At 38.4% G+C, this 22,803-nt stretch overlaps 1 protein-coding gene across 1 annotated transcript in view; it reads right to left on the bottom strand.

Annotated features, from left to right (window-relative positions):
* LOC150081314 (lanC-like protein 3) overlaps positions 1–7,329 on the bottom strand; it is a 33,135-nt gene extending 25,806 nt beyond the window's left edge. The window contains exon 1 of the mRNA XM_090379138.1: positions 6,607–7,329. Coding sequence (XP_090235264.1) covers positions 6,607–7,255 — 649 coding nt within the window. The 5' untranslated portion in view covers positions 7,256–7,329. The remainder of the gene's footprint in view (positions 1–6,606) is intronic.
* Positions 7,330–22,803: the final 15,474 nt, after the last annotated feature.

Here is a 22,803-nt window from a genome sequence, read left to right as displayed (position 1 = left end):
GCCCATCTCAACTTTTCTAGATCCTGCTGAAGCAGTGTACTATCATTGGTGTCATTAACAACCCTGCCGACCTTCGTATCATCTGCAAACTTGGACATTAAGTCTGATATACTATCATAAATATCATTAATAAATACAGAAAACAACCATGAACCCAACACTGAACCCTGGGAGACTCCACTAACAATATTAGTTCACAAAGAGCAGTGTCCTTTGATTACCGCTCTCTGTCTTCTCCCACTCAACAATCCCTTTATCCATAGCAGCAATTTTCCTCCAATGCCGCATTGCTCCAATTTGTGCAGCAGTATCAAAATCCTTTCTAAGATCATCCAAATATGTGATATCAAAATTATTCTCTGCATCCAGTTCCTTTGTAACCACATCATAGTATCCAATCAAATTGGTCAGACAAGACTTCCCCCTAACAAACCCATGCTGTGTCTGAGCTATAACTGAAGTCTTGTCTAGATGATCCTGCAGTGCTTCCATTAATTTGGGTACTTTGTCTGTCAGCAATGCTTGTTATAAAATCTCCCTTCCTTTTTCATTTTCTTATTTTTCCTTTTATATAATGTATTGGTTATATATATATAACCAATTATAATCAATTTATTTTCTGTTATCTACTCGGGGTGCCTCCGTAGCCAGGTGGGCAGGAGCAGTAGTGCGTAGCACACGCTTCTTGATTAGACCGGGATTCGAGCCTGTGACCACCGAATACGGAGGATGTGGAAAGGTCAGGGAATGACCACCGCATATCCACGGAGCAATATGGCCTTAGTTGCTAATGCTCCTAAAAAAAAAAAAAAAAACAAATAACAAAATAACAAATGTTATCTACTCTAGTTCTCTCTCTTTAGTGACATTCCGGTTTTGTCAGCAGTAAGCACTTGAGCTTGCCTGATTTTTTCAGTTACTGCATTAGGGCCTCCATGATGTGATATTAATGCTTCAGCAGGCTGGTAATTTTATGAATGTCTGTCATTGTCTGTTGCAGCAATTTGCATTATATTCGAATTGCAGTAATATGCACAGCTGTTGTATTTTTTTTTTTTTTTTTTGGTAGTTGTTGGCGCATAGGCTTCTGTGGCCATAATGCACCTCCCAAGGTTTTTGCAGTACTTTGATCCAAGCCCGAGGCAAGAATCGAAACCGCAACCTTTGGGTTGCCAGGCAGGCACTTTACCCACCCGGATAGCCCGGTCGGCTAGCTGTTGTATCCAGGGTCCTCTGACAAAATTAGATGCAATGGTCGTCTATTATTTTTCCCTTGCTTTGTTTCTCCTATTTCTAACTTTCTTTTATTGTATCATATTTGTGATATTTCACACTTTTTTTTTGGCCTCGGCTGTCGGGTGGTGCCAGTCAAAATGTATTATTTACTGGCTTATAACTTTGGCTATATATGCCTTATATTTAATAATTTTAAAATTTTTAGATAAATATTCCTTCCTTTTCTACTACTAGCCTCGTTTACTTATTTATTTCTTCACTCTTTATTGCACTTTTTCCATATTGCCTCTATACTATCTTTATTTATATATATAGTCTCTGTAGCCGAGTGGTCAGGAGCAGGAGTGCATTAGCACACATTTTTGAGTAGGAGCAGACCAGCTTTCAATACCCTGTCTGTTAAATACAATCGATTTGCAACCTGCACTGGACCAATGTGGCAGATTGTGGTCCATTCCGTCAACGTGTCTTTCTGAGGAAGCCTCCATCCTACAGCAGATTGACAATGGCTGCAGATACTTTCTTATTTTTCTTTTTTTGGCTGGTGCTGTGTAAGCTTTATTTCTTTGCATCATGTTACTAATACTAAACTTCTGGATTATATATTTGCCTTTTAGACTGTTACTTTTTTGTAACACACAGCTTTTTTTTCCAGATACTGCTGAAAAAAAAGGTAATTAACCAGGAGGCCTGTGGTTGTTCAGAACTCAGACACAGGTCTTGATCTATTGTGGAAAAGAGTATATTATTTGAAGGTGGGATCCCAGTAACATCACTGTGTGAAACACTTGGCACAGGTTCTTCAAACTTTTTACAGTATAGTGTGAAATGGAAAATAATAGTCATTGTCTATTATCCTCCTTCCAGTATGCAGGGATGAGCTGTCCTGAGGGTGCAAGGAATGCACTGCACCCGGGCACCAATATTCCACAGGCACCTGAAACTTACATACACATATGAAAAAAATTTTAAAGGAAGGTGCCAAAATTGTGATTGGCATCTGGGCGACACATTTCCTAAAAAATCCCCTGCCAGTATGTGTTACAAGTAAGAACAACATAATCTAGCCTAAACAGTATACATTTATGTATATTTATTTATATACATAAGGCACCTCTGTAGCCAGGTGGGAAGGAGCAGCAGTGCGTAGCACACGCTTCTTGATTAGACCGGGGTTCGAGCCCGTCACCACCAAATACGGAGGATGCAGAAAGGTCAGGGAATGACCACTGCATATCCCGGAGCAATATGGCCTTAGTTGCTAATGCTCCTAAAAACCAAATAACAAAATAAAAAACAAACCTCTGTAGCCAGATGGGCAGGAGCAGCAGTGCGTAGCACACGCTTCTTGATTAGACCGGGGTTCGAGCCCATGACCACCAAATACGGAGGGTGCGGAAAGGTCAGGAATGACCACCGCATATCCCCGGAGCAATATGGCATTAGTTGCTAATGCTCCTAAAAACCAAATAATAACAATAACAATTATATACATAAATATACATAGGTTAGGTGACGACCTAAGTACCAAAAAGTAGACAAATACCAAAATAATTTTATTTTTACTCTACTGCACAGTGTAATACTTTTCCATGTATTACACAATATGTTACCCTTCAATGCAAGATACATTTTGCACAGTACTATGTACAAGTTACACTATAGAAATACAGAACTTTTTTTTTTTTTATATGACTAAAATATAATCATCTGAAATACAGAAAATTATAAGATGTGGCAAGGACCAGGTTTCAAGGTTGACAGATTAGGGAGGTCTGACTGTCATATTATCCATATTTGATTACAACAATAGCATGGTATGATCATTACCCTACAAATACCTCATTAACAGAATCAAGTTTTCCAAGTAAAATTAATTCAGTTCCTATATTTCAGTGATTGTATCATGTGCCATGGTAGGGACTATACAAGCCTTCGCAATGTTTAGCCTTTTACCACTTGATCCTCTCACAAAAAAAACACGATCTACAATTCATGAACAGTAAATACCCAATAGAGCAATTGTGAGGGGGCTGGCCCCAAAGAACGCTAAGTGGGAAAACGTCATAAGGAGACTTCCTTTTTTGTTTTTGAAATTTCGTCAATATTTTGGTAGATACAATGATTTTTCTTTTTCTTTTTTTTTTTATAGTGTTTATGAAGCAATGATTTACATGTAAATTGAAAACCTGCACACTTATCATGGTTTTTTTTACCACCAAACTTTTTTTTTTTTTGCATGTTATTAAAATTTTTAAAATTAAATATCCTGAGTATTATAAACATGACATATGTAATATTAACATAATTCTACATGAGGATCTCTGTAATTATTTCTTTTACAGTTATTAAAATATTACAATAATAATAATGTTGTCATTAATTAATGTCATGCTGAATGAACACAAAAGACTGATTATTGTACTAAAAAAACTGAGGAGAGGATGCAAATGCAACAATTAATGGCTTAACTCAAAGCTTTCAGTTAAATATGAAATAAACAAACATCACCTACACAGGGAACATGTTCTATAAAGCAAACAAACTGCATAATAAACGATTCCTAGAAATTAATCTCTATCATCTATTTACCAAAAACAAAAATCAAGGCAAAGGATAGTCACGTCCAGTTTTATTCCTTCTTGGGACCTTAGAAAAGTGATATAGGTGAGAAAGCGTTTTGAACGAGAGTACCACAAACCACGTTAATCAATATATGACATTTCATACTATTGAAAATGGGACTAGAAAGTGTTATAAGTAGGAGAGTTATAATGGAAGTTTGCTGTATAATCTTGTCCATTTTCATATTGATTCACCATTTCTTTTGTCTTAACTAAAAGTATATGTATCTTATTTCTCTGTTCAACAACAGGATACCTTTTTCACGGAGGGGAATGCCAGAGGTGAACAAAACTCTGGCAGTGAGCTAGATGATTTTGTAATAACTGAGAGGAAAGTGGAGGAGAAATTGTTGAAGATAAACATAAGAAAGGCACCTAGGGTGAATGGGATCTATCCAGTTATATTAAAGGAGGCAGCAAAGGAAGTAAGCAAACCCTTAGCCATAATTATGAGAGCTTCCTTGGACTCACGGGAGGCACCCATAGACTGGAGATGTGCAAATGTGACCCAGATTCACAAAGGAGGATCAAAGGGCAAAACAAGTAATTATAGACCTGTTAGTTTAACTTCTGTTCCAGGGAAATTAATGGAGGCACTGGTTAAAGACGCACTGCAGGATCATCTAGACAAGACTTCAGTTATAGCTCAGACACAGCATCGTTTTGTTAAGGGGAAGTCTTGTCTGACCATTTTGATTGGATACTATTATGTGGTCACAAAGCAACTGGATGCAGGGAATAACTTTGATATCATATATTTGGATCTTAGAAAGGCTTTTGATACTGTTGCACATGGAAGACTGCTGCACAAATTGGAGCAGTGTGGCATTGGAGTCAAATTGCTGCTATGAATAAAGGGATTGTTGAGTGGGAGAAGACAGAGAGTGATAATCAATGGACACTGCTCTTCGTGGACTAATGTTATTAGTGGAGTCCCTCAGGGTTCAGTGTTGGGTTCATTGTTGTTTTCTGTATTTATAAATGATATTGATAATGGTATATCACGTTTAATGTCCAAGTTTGCAGATGATACAAAGGTTGGCAGGGTTGTTAATGACACTAATGACAGTACACTGCTGCAACACAGGATCTAGAAAAGTTGAGCAGATGGGCTGAGTGGTGACAAATGAAGTTTAACATTGACAAATGTAAAGTACTGCATATGAGAAGCAGTAACCCCAGAGTAATGTATCAACTGTGTGGTACTACACTGAGAGTGGTAGAGAATGAAAAAGGCCTGAGGGTAATTGTGTAGGCAAATACGAAGTTTTCTGAGCAGCGCAGACAGTCTACAAGAGTAGCTAATGGTGTCTTGTCAATGATATACAGGAATTTTTCTAGCAGGGATAAGAAGGTGATTAACCCTATGTATTAGGAATGGTCAGGCCACACCTTGAGTACTGTATACAGGTCTAGAGGCCTCATTTTAAGAAGGATGTAGAGCTGTTGGAATGAGTACAGAGAAGGGCAAAAAGATTAGTGAATGGAACAAAGGGTTGCTCTTATGAAGAAAGGCTTAAGTTTTGCAGATTTCAGTGTCTGGAGACTAGGCACCTGCGAGGTGATCTGATTGAGGTGCATAAAGTTTTGAATGGTTTGAGCATGCTCAATGCTGATGGGATTCTTCCTCTTGCTCAGAATAATCACCTGAGAGGGCATAAATTCAAATTGAGGAAAGACAGTTGTTGGACAGATGTGTGGAAGTTGTTTGCCTTTAGCCAGTGGGTAGTTGATTGGTGGAACAGACTTCCATCTTTTGTTGTGTAAGTTGATAGCCTAAATAAATTTAAGGCTGAGCTCGACAGGTATTTGGAACGAACAGTGGGGTGAAATGGGAGCGGTTTCTTTTTTTTTTTTTTTTTTTTAGCTGATGCTGCATAAGCTTGCTTTCTTGCATCGTATGCCTCTACTAATGCTACCTTTAACATTCCATTTTGAAAAACTAACTTCCTACTTTTTGGCTCTACTCTACTGCTAGAAAAAATTAATTGATCATTTTGAAGTCTATTTTCTCTCCTTCTGCCAGCTTTATCAAAGAAATGTCATATAAAATTGTTTATATTTAAATTGTATTGAATAAACAAATAATTTGTGTTTAATAAGTTTACACTGTTTTAGGGAATTTTTGGCATATCATCCATATAAGGAGCTCTCTTGGTTCTCTATGTCATTTAATACAATTTGGATTGTATTATTTCTATACAGTGTGTGTGTGTGTGTGTGTTTATGGGTCAACCTGAACAGGTTCAGGCTGAAACACTCAAAATAACCCCTGGAAAAAATCCAGCTCCCTTTGCCTGATATTGGCTAACTACAGCTCCAAATGAAGTGGCCTTTTTGACAGAATTTCAAACCCAGGCCTCTCCAAACAAGCAGCAAATCACTATACTCCCACAGTGCACACGTTTATGCTTGTTAAGTGCCATTATGCTCCCACACAAAGGCGTTTATGCTTGTTAAGTGCCACTAGATCCCACAGAACCCAAGTTTATGCTTGTTAAGAAACAACTTTTACATGATGTAAAGTCAGTGTATCTTACTTATTATAAAATCCATTAGTTTCTATTTTGACAATTTCCTAACAAAATGGAAGGATTAAGTTGTAATCCCCCACCTGTTTGTAAATCAAAATTATTAGGGCATTTTATCAATCACTGTCATGTTTCATACATATGCATCATCATGTTTCATAAGAAACAAATTTCTGTGGAATTTCAAAAATTCTCAAAGTTCAAGATACTTGTACTTGCCTGTTTCTTAAACTTCTTATTTAACATTAACAGCCCACAGAGGTACCCAGCCCTTCCAACAAATAATTCGTCTGACCCACATCTTAAAAAGTCCATTGGCATGCATATATCAGCAAGTGATGCATACTGACTTAAGAAAACTTCACACTGTTCGTATTTTCCTAACGCATCACATAACAGGGCAGCAATAGCAATTACACCTGCTGTACCAAGTAGAAATGATGGTTGATTCATGCGATCTTTAACCACACTAGGTTGTTCGACATAAGATAAAGCATAACGCATATAATGTTCAGCCTTCTCAAGCAGTTCATGTCGTTTATCTTCAAACCCCGGTACATGTGCTAAGTAATAACACATATATGCAACACCAGCAACACCAACATACAACCCTCCATCGCAATCTCGTGCAGAAGTACCTTGCTTACTGAAAATGGTTTTCACAACAACATCAAAACATCGCTTCCTTAAAATGTCTCTTGGTATTTGAACCTGGCCGCCTCCAAAGTCTGATAAATTATTAACGAAACACCTTTGTGAGTGAGACATTTTACATGACAAGAAACTACAGTTCCCCGTAATAACAATCTCAAATGGCAGAAGCAAACATTTGGTCTGTTTTGTTATTTCCAATAGTATCCGCATATCTGTACAGCTAGCACCAACCCTTATTTGGCTTATTTAATTTTTTATTTCTTTCACACTGATTCCATCAGCTGTAATCAAATGCCAAGAAAATATAACAATTCGTATTTCGAAAATTTTAATTTATTTATTGTTACTTTTTTTTTATTTAAAAGCAAAATCATTTTTCACTTATAGGGAACTCTACAAAACAATGGGGTTGCAAAGAAGCCCAGTCTCAAAACCAGGACTCGCTTTTGTGGCGTCTGGGGCAAAACTTTGTAAAGGCGCCTAATTCATATCGTATCTTAACACGCATATATATATATATACAGTAGCGCATCCAGCAGCACCTATTTTAGGCGACCCCTGTGGCAAGTGCCTGACTTATGCACCACTAGCGCCGGCCCTGCTCAAAACGCTCTCTAAATAATTATAACATTGTTATCACAAAAATTGGCTATGGTGGGTAGCAAGATGGTATAATCACCGTCCTCTCACACTGGGTGGAAAAGATCTGAGTTCGAACTTGTCAATTTGGGCTCACATCTGGTGAGTATGGGCTTGGCACACCCAGGAACCTGAGCTGGATATCATCATTCTTCTCTTTCTTGGTAATTCCCATCTACTTTTCTCTCTCTCTCTCTCTCTCTCTCTCTCTCTCTCTCTCTCTCTCTCTCAGGGTAAATCAGAATTTTTTTTTTTTTTTTGCCCGGTGCAGAATAAGCCTCAGGCTTCCTTGCACCATATAGCTAATAATAATAATAATTTCGCGCGTCATTGACGGGATTCGAACCAGATCTTTTCCGTCAATGACGCGAAGAATTTTTATGAATCTTTTTCACAACATGGCTGAGTTAGTCAGTCTCGGGCGAGGATAGCATAGTTTTTCTACCGGAAATTCCAGTTTTTCGCAAACTGCAACTCGACTACTGAACACGAGAAATTTACTGCCATGTTATATGCAGCTCAATATGGCCTAAGTTACGGATGCGCCTAAACACTACGACAACATCACAAAAATTCACACAAAAGCCATCATGGGTAGGATGATAGTTATAATCGCCGTTCTCCCACACCAGTGGAAAAGTTCTAAATTCGAATCCCATCAATCACTTGAGCAATTTTATGGGCCTGTCACATGTGGCCGAGTTGGTTGGTTTCAGCGCGATTTCATGGTTTCTTAGCATTAGCATTAGTAGAGGCATATGATGCAAGAAAGCAAGCTTATTCAGCATCAGCCAAAAAAAAAAAAAAAAAAAAAAAACCCTCTCCCATTTCACCCCTCCGTTCGTTCGAAATACCTGTCCAGTCGAGCTTTAAATTTGTTTAGGCTATCAACTTCAACAACAAGTGATGGAAGTCGGTTCCACCAACCAACCACCCGCTGGCCAAAGGCAAATTTCCGCACATCTATCAGACATCCGTCCTTCCTCAATTTGAATTTATGCCCTCTGAGGTGATTATTCTGAGAAAGATGAAGAATCCCATTGGCATTGAGCATGCTCAAACCATTCAAAGCCTTATACACCTCTATCAGATCACCTCGCCGGTGCCTAGTCTCCAGACTCTGTAATTTGCAAAACTTAAGCCTTTCTTCGTAAGAGCAACCCTTTGTTCCATTTACTAATCTTGTTGCCCTTCTCTGTACCCGTTCCAGCAGCTCTACATCCTTCTTGAAATGAGGCCTCCAGACCTGTATACAGTACTCAAGATGTGGCCTAACCATTGCCTTATACAAGGGAATAATCACCTCCTTATCCCTGCTAGAAAAATTCCTGTATATCATTGACAAGACACCATGAGCTACTCTTGCAGCTCGTCTGCACTGCTCAGAGAACTTCATATCTGCCTGCACAATTACCCCCAGGTCCTTTTCATTCTCCACCACTGTCAGTGTAGTACCGCAGAGTTGATACATTGCTCTGGGGTTACTGTTACCCATATGTAGTACTTTACATTTGTCAATGTTAAACTTCATTTGCCACCTCTCAGCCCATCTGTTCAACCTTTCCAGATCCTGTTGCAGCAGCATAGCGTCAGTAGTGTCCTTAACGACCCTGCCAACCTTTGTATCATCTGCAAACTTAGACATTAAACTTGATATCCCATCATCAATATCATTCATAAACACCGAAAACAACAATGGACCCAACACTGAACCTTGAGGAACTCCACTAATAACATTAGTCCACGTTGAGCAGTGTCCATTGATTACCACTCTCTGCCTTCTGCCACTCAACCATCCCCTTATCCATAGCAGCAATTTGCCTCCAATGCCACACTGCTCCAATTTGTGCAGCAGTCTTCCATGTGCAACAGTATCAAAAGCCTTTCTAAGATCCAAATATATAATATCAAAGTTATTCCCTGCATCCAGTTCTTTTGTGACTACATCATAGTATCCAATCAAATTGGTCAGGCAAGACCTGCCCTTAACAAAACCATGCTGCGTCTGAGCTATAACTGAATTCTTGTCTAGATGATCCTGCAGTGCTTCTTTAACCAGTGCCTCCATTAATTTCCCTGGAACAGAAGTTAAACTAACAGGTCTATAATTACTTGTGTCAGCCTTTGATCCTCCTTTGTGAATTGGGGTTACATTTGCACATCTCCAGTCTATGGGTACCTCCCCTGAGTCCAAAGTAGCTCTCATAATTATGGCTAGGGGTTTGCATACTTCCTTTGCTGCCTCCTTTAATATAACTGGATAGATCCCATCCACCCCAGGTGCCTTTTTTATGTTCATCCTCAACAATCTCTCCTCCACTTTCCTCTCAGTTATTACAAAATCATCCAGCTCACTGCCAATGTTTACTTTACCTACATCATTCTCCTTCCTGAATAACTCCTCATGTGTGAATGTAGATGCAAAATACTCGTTTAGATTGTTAGCCACCTGAGCAGGATCCTCAACTGTTGAACCATCAATATCCAGTGGACCGATCTGATTCATCCCTTTCCTTCTCGAGTTCAAGTATGTAAAGAACTCCTTTCTGTTTTTCTTTGCATCCTTTGCCAAGGATTTTTCGTAGTCTGCCTTTGCCTGCCTAATCTCCTTTGTGACTTGGTTACAGACCAACTTATATCTATCATAGGCTTCCATGTCACCCATTAATTTGTATGTATCCCATGCATTTTTCTTCTCTGCCACATGTCTCATTAGTCCATCTGACAACCATTTAGGCCTAAACCTTGAACAATATTTCTTAGTTGGTATGTAAAGCCTGGTAGCCACCAAGATTAGTTCCTTGAATGCTTCCCATTTTGAGTTTGCTGTTGGTAACATCATCAGTTGGTCCCACTGTATAGAATTTAAATACTGTCTCAGACCATCATAGTCGCCTTTACGAAAACAAAAACCCTTCCCTTTACCTCTGATGGTAGTTACCTCCTTGAGTAAATCCCACTTCAACACACTGTGATCACTGCCACCTAGTGGTTCATTTATCTGCAGGTTCTTAATGCATGAAGGATCACTACTGATAATCAGATCAAGAGTATTGCTCCCTCTTGTTGCCTCACGAACATGCTGATGTAGAAAACAATCATCCAATAAATCCACAAAAGCCTTGCTAGTGTGCGAGTGACCAACCCACAAATTCCAGTCAATATCTGGGAAATTAAAATCCCCCATTATAAGACTCTCTGATTTACTGGCCCACTCTATTTCCCTGTACAATATATTATTATACTCATCAGAGTCATTAGGCCTATAGCACACTCCTACTCTCAATTTTGATTTCCCTATGCTTATGTCACACCAAACTGACTCGACACTGCCCTGTCCATCGATGTCAACTGGCTTCACTTCCTTTGACTTTATGTGTTTCTTAATTAATAGCATAACCCCTCCTCCCCTCCTGTCCTGTCTATCCTTTCTATATACATTGTATTCCCCAAATTCCAGTTCCGCATTACTTATATCTGTGTGACACCACGTCTCTGATATCCCAACAATATCTGCCTTTGATGTTTTGAGCAATACCTCAAATTCATCAAATTTATTTACCAAACTCCTAGCATTGGTGTACACGCAGGTATACATGCACCTGTTTCTATTCTTAGCTACCCTAACACAACCCATGTGTTTACTTGTACCGCAATGACTACCAGCAGTCTCTGAAATATCCTGCATCTTGTTTTTCAGACTTCTGCTCATTTGAATAGAAGCAGTGCAAGAATCACTTCCACCTCTGCCAGTGGCTACTGTTAATCTATTAGTCCTTGTATCCCCCCCAACTAGCAGTTTTCCGACCTACCTAACACTGCCTCGACAGCATCAGCAAAAATTCTTGCACCCTTTCTATTTAAGTGTATCCCATCCCTGTAGAAGCAATCTCTCCTGTTAACAAGTACAGTCCAGGCTGAAAAAAATTCTACCCCTTGAGCCTTGCACAATCCCTCCAGGGCCGAATTGATCGACAAGGCTCTCATCATATACTCCCTCCTATCGTGCCTGGGCAGAATTGCAGACACTTTCAAGTTCAACCCTAATTCACGGCTTTTTTTCAACAGTGACCTGTACTTGCTAAGTAATTCCGCCGGTCTCCTACTCTTAATATCATTAGTGCCAACGTGTACAACTATATCACCTTTTGTGCCCTTAAAAGATGATATCCGCTCTACAACGTCATCACCCTTTGCCCCTGGCAGACATACCCTGGTCCTATTCCACCTATCCTTTTTACAAAGCATGTTCCCCGTTTCCCTGACAATAGAGTCACCAACAACTACTAGTTCCTGTGGGACCAGCGCATTCTGCCTAGGGGGCTGCCCCTGTGTTGCCTGATGGCCAAGTGCAAGCTCTGGCGTTGATGTGGGCAGCTGAGAGCTTGATGGGCCCCTCAATTTATTTCCTTCGAGGGCATCCACCCTGTCCTTCAAGGTCTCATAAAGGCCCATAACAACGCTGAGTTGTCGCCTGATTTCCTTGCACTCCTTACATCGTGCACACACAAAGACATCCCCCTTGGCAGTATCATGTCCCGTATCCGACTGCTCCGCAAACATCAAGCAAACAGTGCATTTTAATAGACTGTGATTCAGAGGGCAACTGCCCCCCCCCCCCCAGTTCTCCCCTGAACCACAGCACTCCCATTAGCTTGAGCCTTTTGCTTTGCTGCTCTGGTCAGAGTCATGATTCCAATTTAATTCAATAAAATTTAAAACAAAAATTAAATCCTTAAGTTATATCCCAAAACAGTTATGTTATATATATATATATATATATATATATTTTTTTTTTTTTTTTTTTCAGTATCTAGTGTTCCCTTTATACAACTTCCGTATCACGTGTACCACTATAGTTATGTATTAATTATTTGTTACGATTAATCGTTATATATATTTATAGAGTTAAAAATACAATTTAATTGACAATAAAGTTTATCAAGATTAATAGATTTACTGATTAATTGACAATATTATATTATGCACTATACTACACTAAGCTTATGCTATCGTGTAAAAATGGCGGGAATTTAGGAACGGTATTTCTACGGACTCGTAAGTATTGATTAGCTTCGAAATCTCGCTATCTCAATTTAGAATAAACTAAGGATCCTGACTAGGTCTATAATCTACTTATAGAAGATAATTTGATATAACAATTGGTTAATAAATCGACTAAATTTGGTTAAAAGACCTCTCGTTCAATTTGTGACACGTGGATTTGATACCGTTACCGATACTAAGTAATATCTACGAAATCTCTGTCTAAGTTAAACTTTAAACTAAGTATCGTAACTAGGAATATAAAGCTACTCTAGAAAATAAGTTAATATGACAATTCTTCCAAAGGTTTGGGCTTTTGTCCAACAAACAATAAACCAACCAAAGAATACACGCAATTACAGAAATGATATACGGATGCTCATAGCCTTAGTTACTTTGGAGCTTAACACATACATAACCTAACAAAAATAAGGGGCCTCAAAACTATTCGATCCAAAAATGTCATTCCACGTTACAAAATCTTGTTCCCATACCCTCTGTCATTGTACCCTCAGCCCATGGCATGGGTTGAGGGTACAATGACACAAGGCAGCTTTTTCACAAGGCAGCTCAGTTAATCAGTTTCAGGTAAAGGCAGCATGGTTTTTTCTCCTGGACACGCGGAGAAATTCATTTTTTGTCCATCAAACAGCAAATCGAACACACAACATACGCAATTTACGCACATATTACATACTGCGCAACATGGCTTAAGCCGTTGATGCTCCTGAAAAATTACAACCATACCAAGATATGTACGTACTGTATTACAGGTGGGAAAAAAATGGCTGCACCAGGTTAGCTGGGACAAGGTGCGTAATTGCTTCAGTGTTACGAGATGAAATACACGATGGACATCGACTATACGGGGCTGTCCCACATATGGCTGGTTATTCGACCACTGATTTTTCAGTTTTATAGCTTTTTGTTTTGTTAACTGCAAATTTTTGTTAATTGCAAATTGTTTTGTTAATTGCAAATGTCCCAAATGTAGAGTATTTTAGCCAGGAACGCCTTTAAGACAAGAATAATTGCCCGTCTGTGCTAAGTGTATTTTAATTTAATCTTAATAATTCAATATTGTTATTATTATTAATAATAACTATAGATTATTTCAGGACAAGAGCCTCATGCTGTGTGGTAGAATGATTAGCGTATAGGTTAGTGCAATTGCATCAGTTTAATTCATTGCCATCTACCAAAGTAGATAAGTTGGCATCGTTTTAATCATATCTCATATGGCGAATACCTTCACAACGAGTTTCCATGGTATTGCACTACCTCGAATAAGTAACTTCACCAGTGAAGAAGACTAATGCTACTTATTCTCGGTCGATACCATCAAATCGAAGCTTATTGGCTTCTCAATGGTGGGTGGGCAGGTACCCTGGTTGTTGAAATAGTGACAAACCAGTTATTAAGCATAACTTCACAATATGAGAGATGCCTGATGGTGTACAGTAGTATAGACTATAGAGTATTTTAGAGCAAGAGCCTAAACCATCAGGCATCTCTCATATTGTGGAGTTATGCTTAATAACTGGCTTGTCACTATTTCAACAACCAGGGTACCTGCCAGCCCACCAATGAGAAGCTAATAAGCTTCTAAACGGTGCTGTATGGGTGGTGGTATCCGCCGAGAATAAGTAACATTAGTCTTCTTCACTGGTGAAGCGTTACTTATTTGAGTAGTGCAATACAATGGCAACTCGTTGTGAAAGTATTCATAATATGAGATGTAATTAAAACGATACCAAACGATACCACTAACCTATACGCTGTTATTAATAATGTTTATTCCGGGACCTCAGTGCAATATACGGTCCGAAGTTTATTTACATTACAATTTATTTATATATTTTGGAAATATATGAGCCCCTAAAACGCACTCCAAATTGTAATTAGTTATACAATTTTAGCTATAAAACGTTGAGTAGTTCTGAGGAATCAAATACTATTTACCACTGTTTCTATGAGAAAAGACGTTCATAAACATCCGACTTGAATGAACGAACTTTTTGATGCATCAGCGACTGCTGTACATATTATGTCTATAAATTGTGTGTGTTCTGTGGTAGATTTGACTATTTGCAGGGGAAAAATGGAGTTTTATAAATCAAAAACAATGCAACCATCGAGCCCTCATGGGTAGCACGGTTGGTAGGATTGCCGAAAATTCTAACATCAGGTGGAAAAGACCTAACGTCGAGTCCCGACGATGACGTGAGGAATTTTTACTGGCCTTTTTCACAACGTGGCTGACTTGATTGGTCTTAAGTGAGGGTAGCATGGTTTTATCTTCTGGGTTTTTCGTCCAAAAAACAAAATCGACCTCAAAACACATGCAATTTACAGACAGTATACGTGGAGCAATATGGCCTTAGTCGCTGATGCTCCTAAAACCCTATTACAACAACAGCAGCCATCGACTGATTAACATGACCACGTTCTATAAAATAGTCCATAGAAATTCCTTGACTCATTGAGGGGATTCAAACTCTGGTCTTTTCCATACGATGTGAATAGTTAATTAAGTTAATTAAAAATTTCCGTCATCCAACTTGGATTTGTGGGACAAATATTGAGGAATGAATGCACTGAAATTCCATCCTAGTATTATTATATAGTATGTATTTATGAATATATTTTCGCGTATTAAAAAAGTCGGAGCATTGGATGAAAAGTTTGATAAAGTATTTAGCTTGACCAAATATTGCATCCAATCAACCAGGGTCACTTGGAATATTTATTCAACTACCCAAATGTTTGTGAATTAAATTATTCAAATTTTATTGTAATATGTACGTAAAACGGCTTTCTGCACTTAATAAAGCAACTCAAAGAATTTCGTATCACGCAATTGCACTTCGGTAAACCTCCAACATGGCAACGTGGTGGCACGTCGATTGTCAAGACGATGTAGACATGTAGTATCTTCTGTATAGCGGCTCCAGGAACGTACGTTCATCTTTGCCCTGTTACTCTGTGATGATACAAAACTCTGTAGAGCGGCCAGAAACGTGTAGTGTTATGTTTGTGTATATTACGTGTTGTTTAGTTGTTTCTGGCTTCTTTGCCACCGGGCAGGCAATCTCCAGGAAAGCGTGCCTGGTGCCCGTCTACACCACGAGAAGGTGGGACCCAACTAGATATGTCCTTAGCCAAGTGGAGATAGACCATTACAATCTTTGTCTGTCCTGAAGAGGATGAAGTCCTGCACCCACTGGAGATAGTGCTATACCAGTGGGTGCCAGCAAATCCCGTACCCACAGCTGCCCAAACTTAGGGTGCCAGCATAGAGAAAAAAAATTAATAAATAAAATCATAACAAAAAAAAGAAAAGAAAACAGTTAGTTAAAAAAAATAAAAAGTAAAATAAAATAGACTAAGAGAAAAATTTATAGATAAGGGTAGAAATTTTTTTTTTAAAATTAAATAAAAAACCAAATAAATAAAAATAAAATAAAACGGTATTAAAAAATAAGTAAAATAAAATAAAATATATATATATATAGATACAAAGTAAAAAAAAAAAGAAAATTGCTAATAAAATAAATAAATAAAATGAAGGTGAAGTAAAATTATATAAAATAAAATAAGATAAAAAAAAACCACAGTTGCCCAGACCTTCTTCTATTTTCTCTAGCCGACTAAAGAAAATAGAAGAAAAAAAATAACATAAAAGTAAATAAATAAAATATATTAAAAAAATATAAATATATAAAAAAATAAATATATAAAATAAAAATAAAAAGATATATAAATAAATTTAAAAGATAAAAAAAAATAAAAGTGAATTGTCTACGATTGGACAAATCCCGCACCCACTGGGGGCAGTGCAATACCAGTGGGTGCCAGCAATCCTCAAGTTTCCCAGGCCTGAGGTGTTAAAAGTTTTAAAAAAATAATAATAATAATAAAAAAATTTAATCTATGTGATCTTCTAAGAGCTATTCAAGGTGACAATATTTTATCTTTGCAAGACACCGCTCACTGTTGAGGTTGACATTATTGAAGGTGCTGGAAGCACCGTAGGAGGTGAAGCTGAAGCAGGATTGGCCAACAGAAGTTTTCTTCTAGCAAATAAATCAGAAGCAAATTGTTGAAGGAATCTAAGGTGTGAAGCAGATTCTACTAGGTGTTTTTCACTGCCAGGTGAGAAGGTGTCTATACAGTCTTGTAGGGATTTCCGTAGGTCAGCATTAAGAGGGCAGTGATAGAGCAGGTGGTTCCAGTCTTCCAGTTGGAGACGAAGGCAAGAATCGGTATTGCTTATTCTGAACTGAAAGAGTTTGGGGTTGAAAGAGCCATGTCTAGTTATGATAAATGATGTGTAGAGGTTTGGAGAGAACCATAGGGAATTTTTCTTGTTGGCAGTAAAGGAGACGTCTGGTATAAATTTATATGTAGTTCTGCCTTTAGGGGTTGTATTCCAACGATCTTGCCAAATTTTTGTTAAAGCAGACCAAATCTGGGTTTTTTTCAGCTTTGGTGTCTATAAGGACATCATTCTGTATTCCATAGAATTCCACGGAGGTCTGATGTTTTTGAAAGTAGTATAAGGCACGATGTAAAATGTGCAAGTCCAGAGGTAATTCTACAACCATGACCTGCAGGGCATCAGTTGAGACAGTTCTACAGGCACGGAGCATTGTAAGAATCACGGATCTTTGCAAGGAGAGTAGTTTTGATTTCAGTTTGACATTCTTAATTCTGTCATACCAAACGGAAGCAGCATAGATTGCAATAGGTATTAATACTGCCTTGTAATATAAGAGAACTCTGCATCCAAGCACCCAGTTGGTTCTTGTAATCTGAACAATAGTCATAATAGTAAATTTCTTGATTTTATCTATTAGGTGGTTTACGTGGAGAGTAAAATTGAGCCTATCATCAATGATCACACCAAGATGTTTTAAGTGCTTGACATATGGTATTTGCTTGTTAGCTATTTTCAAGATAGGAGGACGATGGATATTTAGTTGACCTTTAAAGATCATGAGCCGGGTTTGGATGGAGATATTTTAAGTTTGTTGAGAGTTGCCCATTTAATGAGATCCTTTAAGACCGGAGAAGCTCTTTCTTGAATTTTTTGCCTGGAGTTGCCTGAGAAAATAATGACAAGGTCATCAGCATATGCGGATGGAGCAGCAAAATCAAAATGTCTGGTTAGCCACGTATTTAGTGCAATGTTCCAGAAGAGCAGCCCCCGAACAGAGCCCTGAGGACATTCTCTATTGACAATTCGTGTTATGCTGCAAGTTTTTGAAGTAACTGCATAGATCTGTGATCAAAGTAGGCTCGGACAGCTTGGTACAACTAAGAGGAGCATGAGATGTTCCGAAGGCTTGCGAGGGCTCTCTCCCACCAGAGGGAGTCAAAAGTACTTTCAAAGTCTATGAAGATGGCCATTTCATATTTTCATGTGTGGAATTCTGGATGTCATTTTTTAACGCAAGAAGTGCATCTTCACAAGACTTGCCCTTAACGAATCCATACTGGTGAGGTGAAAAGATCATAGATTCTTCGGTCGAGCTCGTAGATCATAGTTCGTAGTTTGAGATCGTTTGAGACCATAGTTCGCAGAATTTTCCCAAATTTGTTAGGAGAGAAATAGGACGGAAGGCTCTGGGTCTGATGGGGGCTTCTTGGGTTTTCTTAGTAGTTTGACTAGTGCATTCTTCCAGAGACGGGGGAAAGTACCACAGAGAAGACATTTGTTGAAGACATTTAACAGGATGTTAGGATAAGTTTCTCAAGACGATAGCCAATTTCCTTCCAAGTGTTTTGTAGCATCTGTTGAGAAATGGAAGTCACTGCCAGTTCAATCCGCTCTTTTAACTTTATGACGCTAACTTTTTTTTTGGATATACAGTATATCTTTTCCTTTACGTAGTTCCATACAAAGAAATCCATATGTATCATAAGAGGGAAACCAAGACGCCATGAAATGAGACTGTCCCGGCCAATCGTCAGTTAGGAAATCTTTTATTGAGAAAATCGTGCACATGGAAGCTCCAGTGTGGTGGTGCCCCATCTTGCTGATAGAACACATGTGGCTGCATGTCTTCTTGCTGAGTTGCAGCATACAATTCCAGAATATCTAGGTAATTTTTGGAGTTCATTGCGTTTTCGAGGAAAAAAAAATGTCACAGTCACCTGACTGAAGGACAGTGCGTAACACACGTTTACCTTGGGACCATCACGGTCGTATTCACGAACTAAGTGGGGATTTTCAGATCCCCATTTGCAACAACTTTGCCTGTAAACTTTATCAGACAGGTGAATGTTGTTTCATCACCGAAAACGACATTTTACAGGTGCTTATCTTCGTCTATACGGTTGAGAATGTGAACATCGAATTCCTCTCATTGTAATTTGTCGTGAGATTTAATTTCCACAACGACTTGCACTTTGTAAGCATAAAGTTTCGATCTATTGTGGACCACCTTATGCAACGTTGTTCGCAGTATTCGCTCGGCCGATAGATTTTGTAGAACTTCGGGTAAATGCCTCCTGAATTTCAGAAACTTTATCCACAGATTCACTTGGCCTACCTGCTCCTTTCTGATGCAGCAAACTGCTGGTTCTTCAAACGGTTTCAACCATCGCCTCATTGAGTGTTCCGTAGGTGGACCTTTCTGGAATTCGTCTTGAAAACGTCTCTTCACAGTCACTAAACGTTTGATTTCCGACATTGCTTTCTCCTACACTGTCACAATTTTATTGCTATACTGTCGCAATGCTTGCTGGGATCAAAGCATGCGAAAAAAACTGATTCAATTGTACAGTAGCGGTGCCACAACTGAAATGAAATGATAATTCTGCACATTGTGCTTTCTCTACATCAATGAAATCCACCATTTGTTTTCCTAACATAGCCAATTATGGACTTAGCCCATTGCTAGTAAATCTCAGAATGAGGCGAGGAATTTTTAGAGGCTTTTTTCACAATATGGTTGAGTTAGTCGGTCTCAGGCAAGAGTAGCATGGTTTTTAATCCCAGAAACCAGGATTTTTCGACCAGCAAATAAGAAATCAGTCACAAAACACGCAATTTGGAGACGTATTATATACGGTGCAATATGGCCTAAGTTAGGGGCTCACATCTGGTGAGTATGGGCTTGGCACACCCAGGGTACTGAGCTGGATATCACCATTCTTCTCTTTATTTCTGTATTGGTGATTTCCTTCTACTTCTCTCTCTCTCCCAGGGTTACTCAATTCTTTTTATTTTTCCCCTGGTGCAGCATAAGCCTCAGGCTTCCTTGCACCATATGGCTAATAATAATAATAAGTTGACTTTCTTTTTTTTTAATTCATTTTGTTTGCTTCTGGTAGCTGCAGGGCTTAAGATGAAAGCTTGAAAGTATCTGCATCCAGACGGCAGCTATCAGAAGCAAACAAATTGAATTAAAAAAAAAGTCATATTAAGGCCGAAACTTACTTCATCTACCATGTGTAGTATTTCTGTAAATTACTTGTGTTCGGTGCCTGTTTGCTGTACGAAAAACCAGTTTCCAGTGGGGGAAAACCTTGCTATCCTTGCCTAAAATAAATAAATAAATTTCCTGTTTATACTCCGGGACGACCAAACGGTCGGAGGAGTTCACAAGATAGAGAGAGAATACAAGAAACAGCACCGTATTTAGTAGTCACGGGCTTGAACCTCGGTCAATCAAGTCACGCGTACTTATGCATCCACGCGCCTGATTTGGCTACGGTGGTCTAAGACTAACTCAGTCAAGGAGGGGGAGGGAGGAAAGCCAATAGAAGTTCCTCACGTTATTAACGGGATCGGACCCAGGCCTTTCCACCCGGTTAAGCAGGGTGATTATTATAACCACTGTGATGCCCAAAGACAAAATGAAAAGCTGAAATGGGACCTTTTCATGCTATCGAGTGGGGTGTTGGAGTGGCAAGATTTTCTTGTTTTTATTAGTAGTGGAATGTGATGGAAGAAAGAAAGCTTTTAAAGCACGAGTCAAAAAAGAACATGAACAAAAAGTCCTCTCTATCCCCACCAATAATGTTTGCTTGTACAGTATTCTATTCTTTGGTCAGTTTGCCTGTTTATTAAATGAAAAATCTGAGTTTCCGGGAGATAAAACCTAGAAACCCTTTTAGAGACCGACTGATTAGCTACGTTATGAAAAAAGATGTTTCGTTTTGATCGCCCACAAAAAGTTCTTTATTTATGGGAATTAATAAAGAATAATCTCCAATCTCTGCGCCACATATAAACTGTAATTGCCAATGGCGGATACACTACAAACTGAATGTGAATAATATATCTCACATAACTTTACCAACAACTTATGTTCAGAATAAATGTGTGAAATACAGATTTTTTTATTTTCTTAAACAGCCTCTGAAATCGCATTTTCTTTCAATTTGTACTAAAAGCTTAATGGTAGTCTTAAATTTTTGCAAATGGCTGAAAAATGATCACGACATTCACATAAAGGGTAAATTTTTATTATCACTAATATCCTGTATTTATTTAAAAACGAGATTAAAAAAAAATATATATGAGCAAAATGAAAACATGCAACTCCATTGACGTATGAATGTCATTACTCAGTCTGAATTCCACTTGCCCAAAAAATTTGTACTCGTGCCATGGGTTCGCCACCCCTGGTGTAGTCCACCCAATGCCTTTCATATAGGAGTCCCCTTTGTTTAAGGCTGACACTATACACTTTAATACAATATGATCTGCAGCCAATGAAAGTTCATTACTTGGTAAAAACTGAGTGACAAACTGTTAGAATAACGAAATAGCGCTAAAGAGATGGTTTCCTTTCTCCATAAATTTCATCCATTTAGCTGTTTCAGCAGTCATCGCAATGTCCTTTGAAGATGGATTAGACCTTCACACATCTTGAACAAGATGTAAATCATTAAATAACCGTTTTAAATATAATACTACTTTCAATAATTCGTATATATTTAGAAGCTCTAAAGCATACGAGTTGTTAAAGTAATATAGTGGAAGTAACTTTATTGAAAATTAATATTAACATTTGTGACATATGAGGTATTATGATTAGGAAATGATGCAAATTAAACAAGAAATTATGAATGATCGTCAAAAAACTTATAAATCAGCGCCCTCTCTTTGGTTTATTATCGCAAGGGCAGTTGCAGTTCGACTGACTTCTGTTTGTAACTTGAGCTGGCCTTCGTACTGTTCGAGCGAGTTCCATAAGAATTCCTTTCTTTGGTTCTGGTATGGGTTTACCACGCACTCTTCTTTGCACAGGCGCAGGAGGAAGGACAGGCAAAACAGGCTTTTTGAACAGATTCAAACTGTAGAGATTTGGAGTAGTAGAACAGTTGAAATGGAACCACCAGTCGCAGACAAAGTAACGTTGATGAAACACAGTGCCATTAACACAGAGAAAGCTTGCATTTCTTCCATCTGGAAAGCAGACGTGGTATGCCTGAAATAATATCATTTGTTAATACAACATATAACATTCAGAGAACATCAAAAAAGGACCACATTACTTAATATCCTTTGTCGCTGCATCATATTGACCAATCGATAAGTTACTATGATGCAGTGCCCAAGGAACTGGATCAAAAACATAATTTGATATCGGATTTTTGACTTTTACTCGGATTTCAGGAAGGCTTTTGATATTGTTACACATAAAAAAACTGCTGAGAAAACTGGAGCAATGTGGTATTAAAGGAAAGCCACTGATATGAATAAAGGAATGGTCAAGTGGAAGAAGACAGAGAGTAGTTATCAAACAGGCACAGCTCTTTCTGGATTAATGTTATTAGTGGGGTTCCAGAGGTTTCAGTGCTCAGCCAATTTTTGTTTTCAATATTTATCAATGATGTTGATGATCAGGATTAATGGCTAAGTTTTCAGGTGATACAAATGTTGGCAGGGTGGTTAACTAAAGTTATGATGATGAGCTATTGCAAAAACCAAGGAAAATGGTGTGGATGAGCTGAGAAATGGCAGTTGAAGTTTAACATTGACAAATGCAAGGTACTGCATATGGGTAGCGATAGCCCAAGAGTAACTTATCAAATTGTAGTATTACTCAGGGCTA

This window comes from Mastigoproctus giganteus, chromosome 8 (genome assembly GCF_048544385.1).
Source record: "Mastigoproctus giganteus isolate SK-2022 chromosome 8, ASM4854438v1, whole genome shotgun sequence".
Lineage (NCBI taxonomy): Eukaryota > Metazoa > Arthropoda > Arachnida > Uropygi > Thelyphonidae > Mastigoproctus > Mastigoproctus giganteus.
The sequence above is the reverse complement of the archived record's forward strand: the minus strand, read 5'-3'. Positions and strand labels throughout refer to the sequence as shown.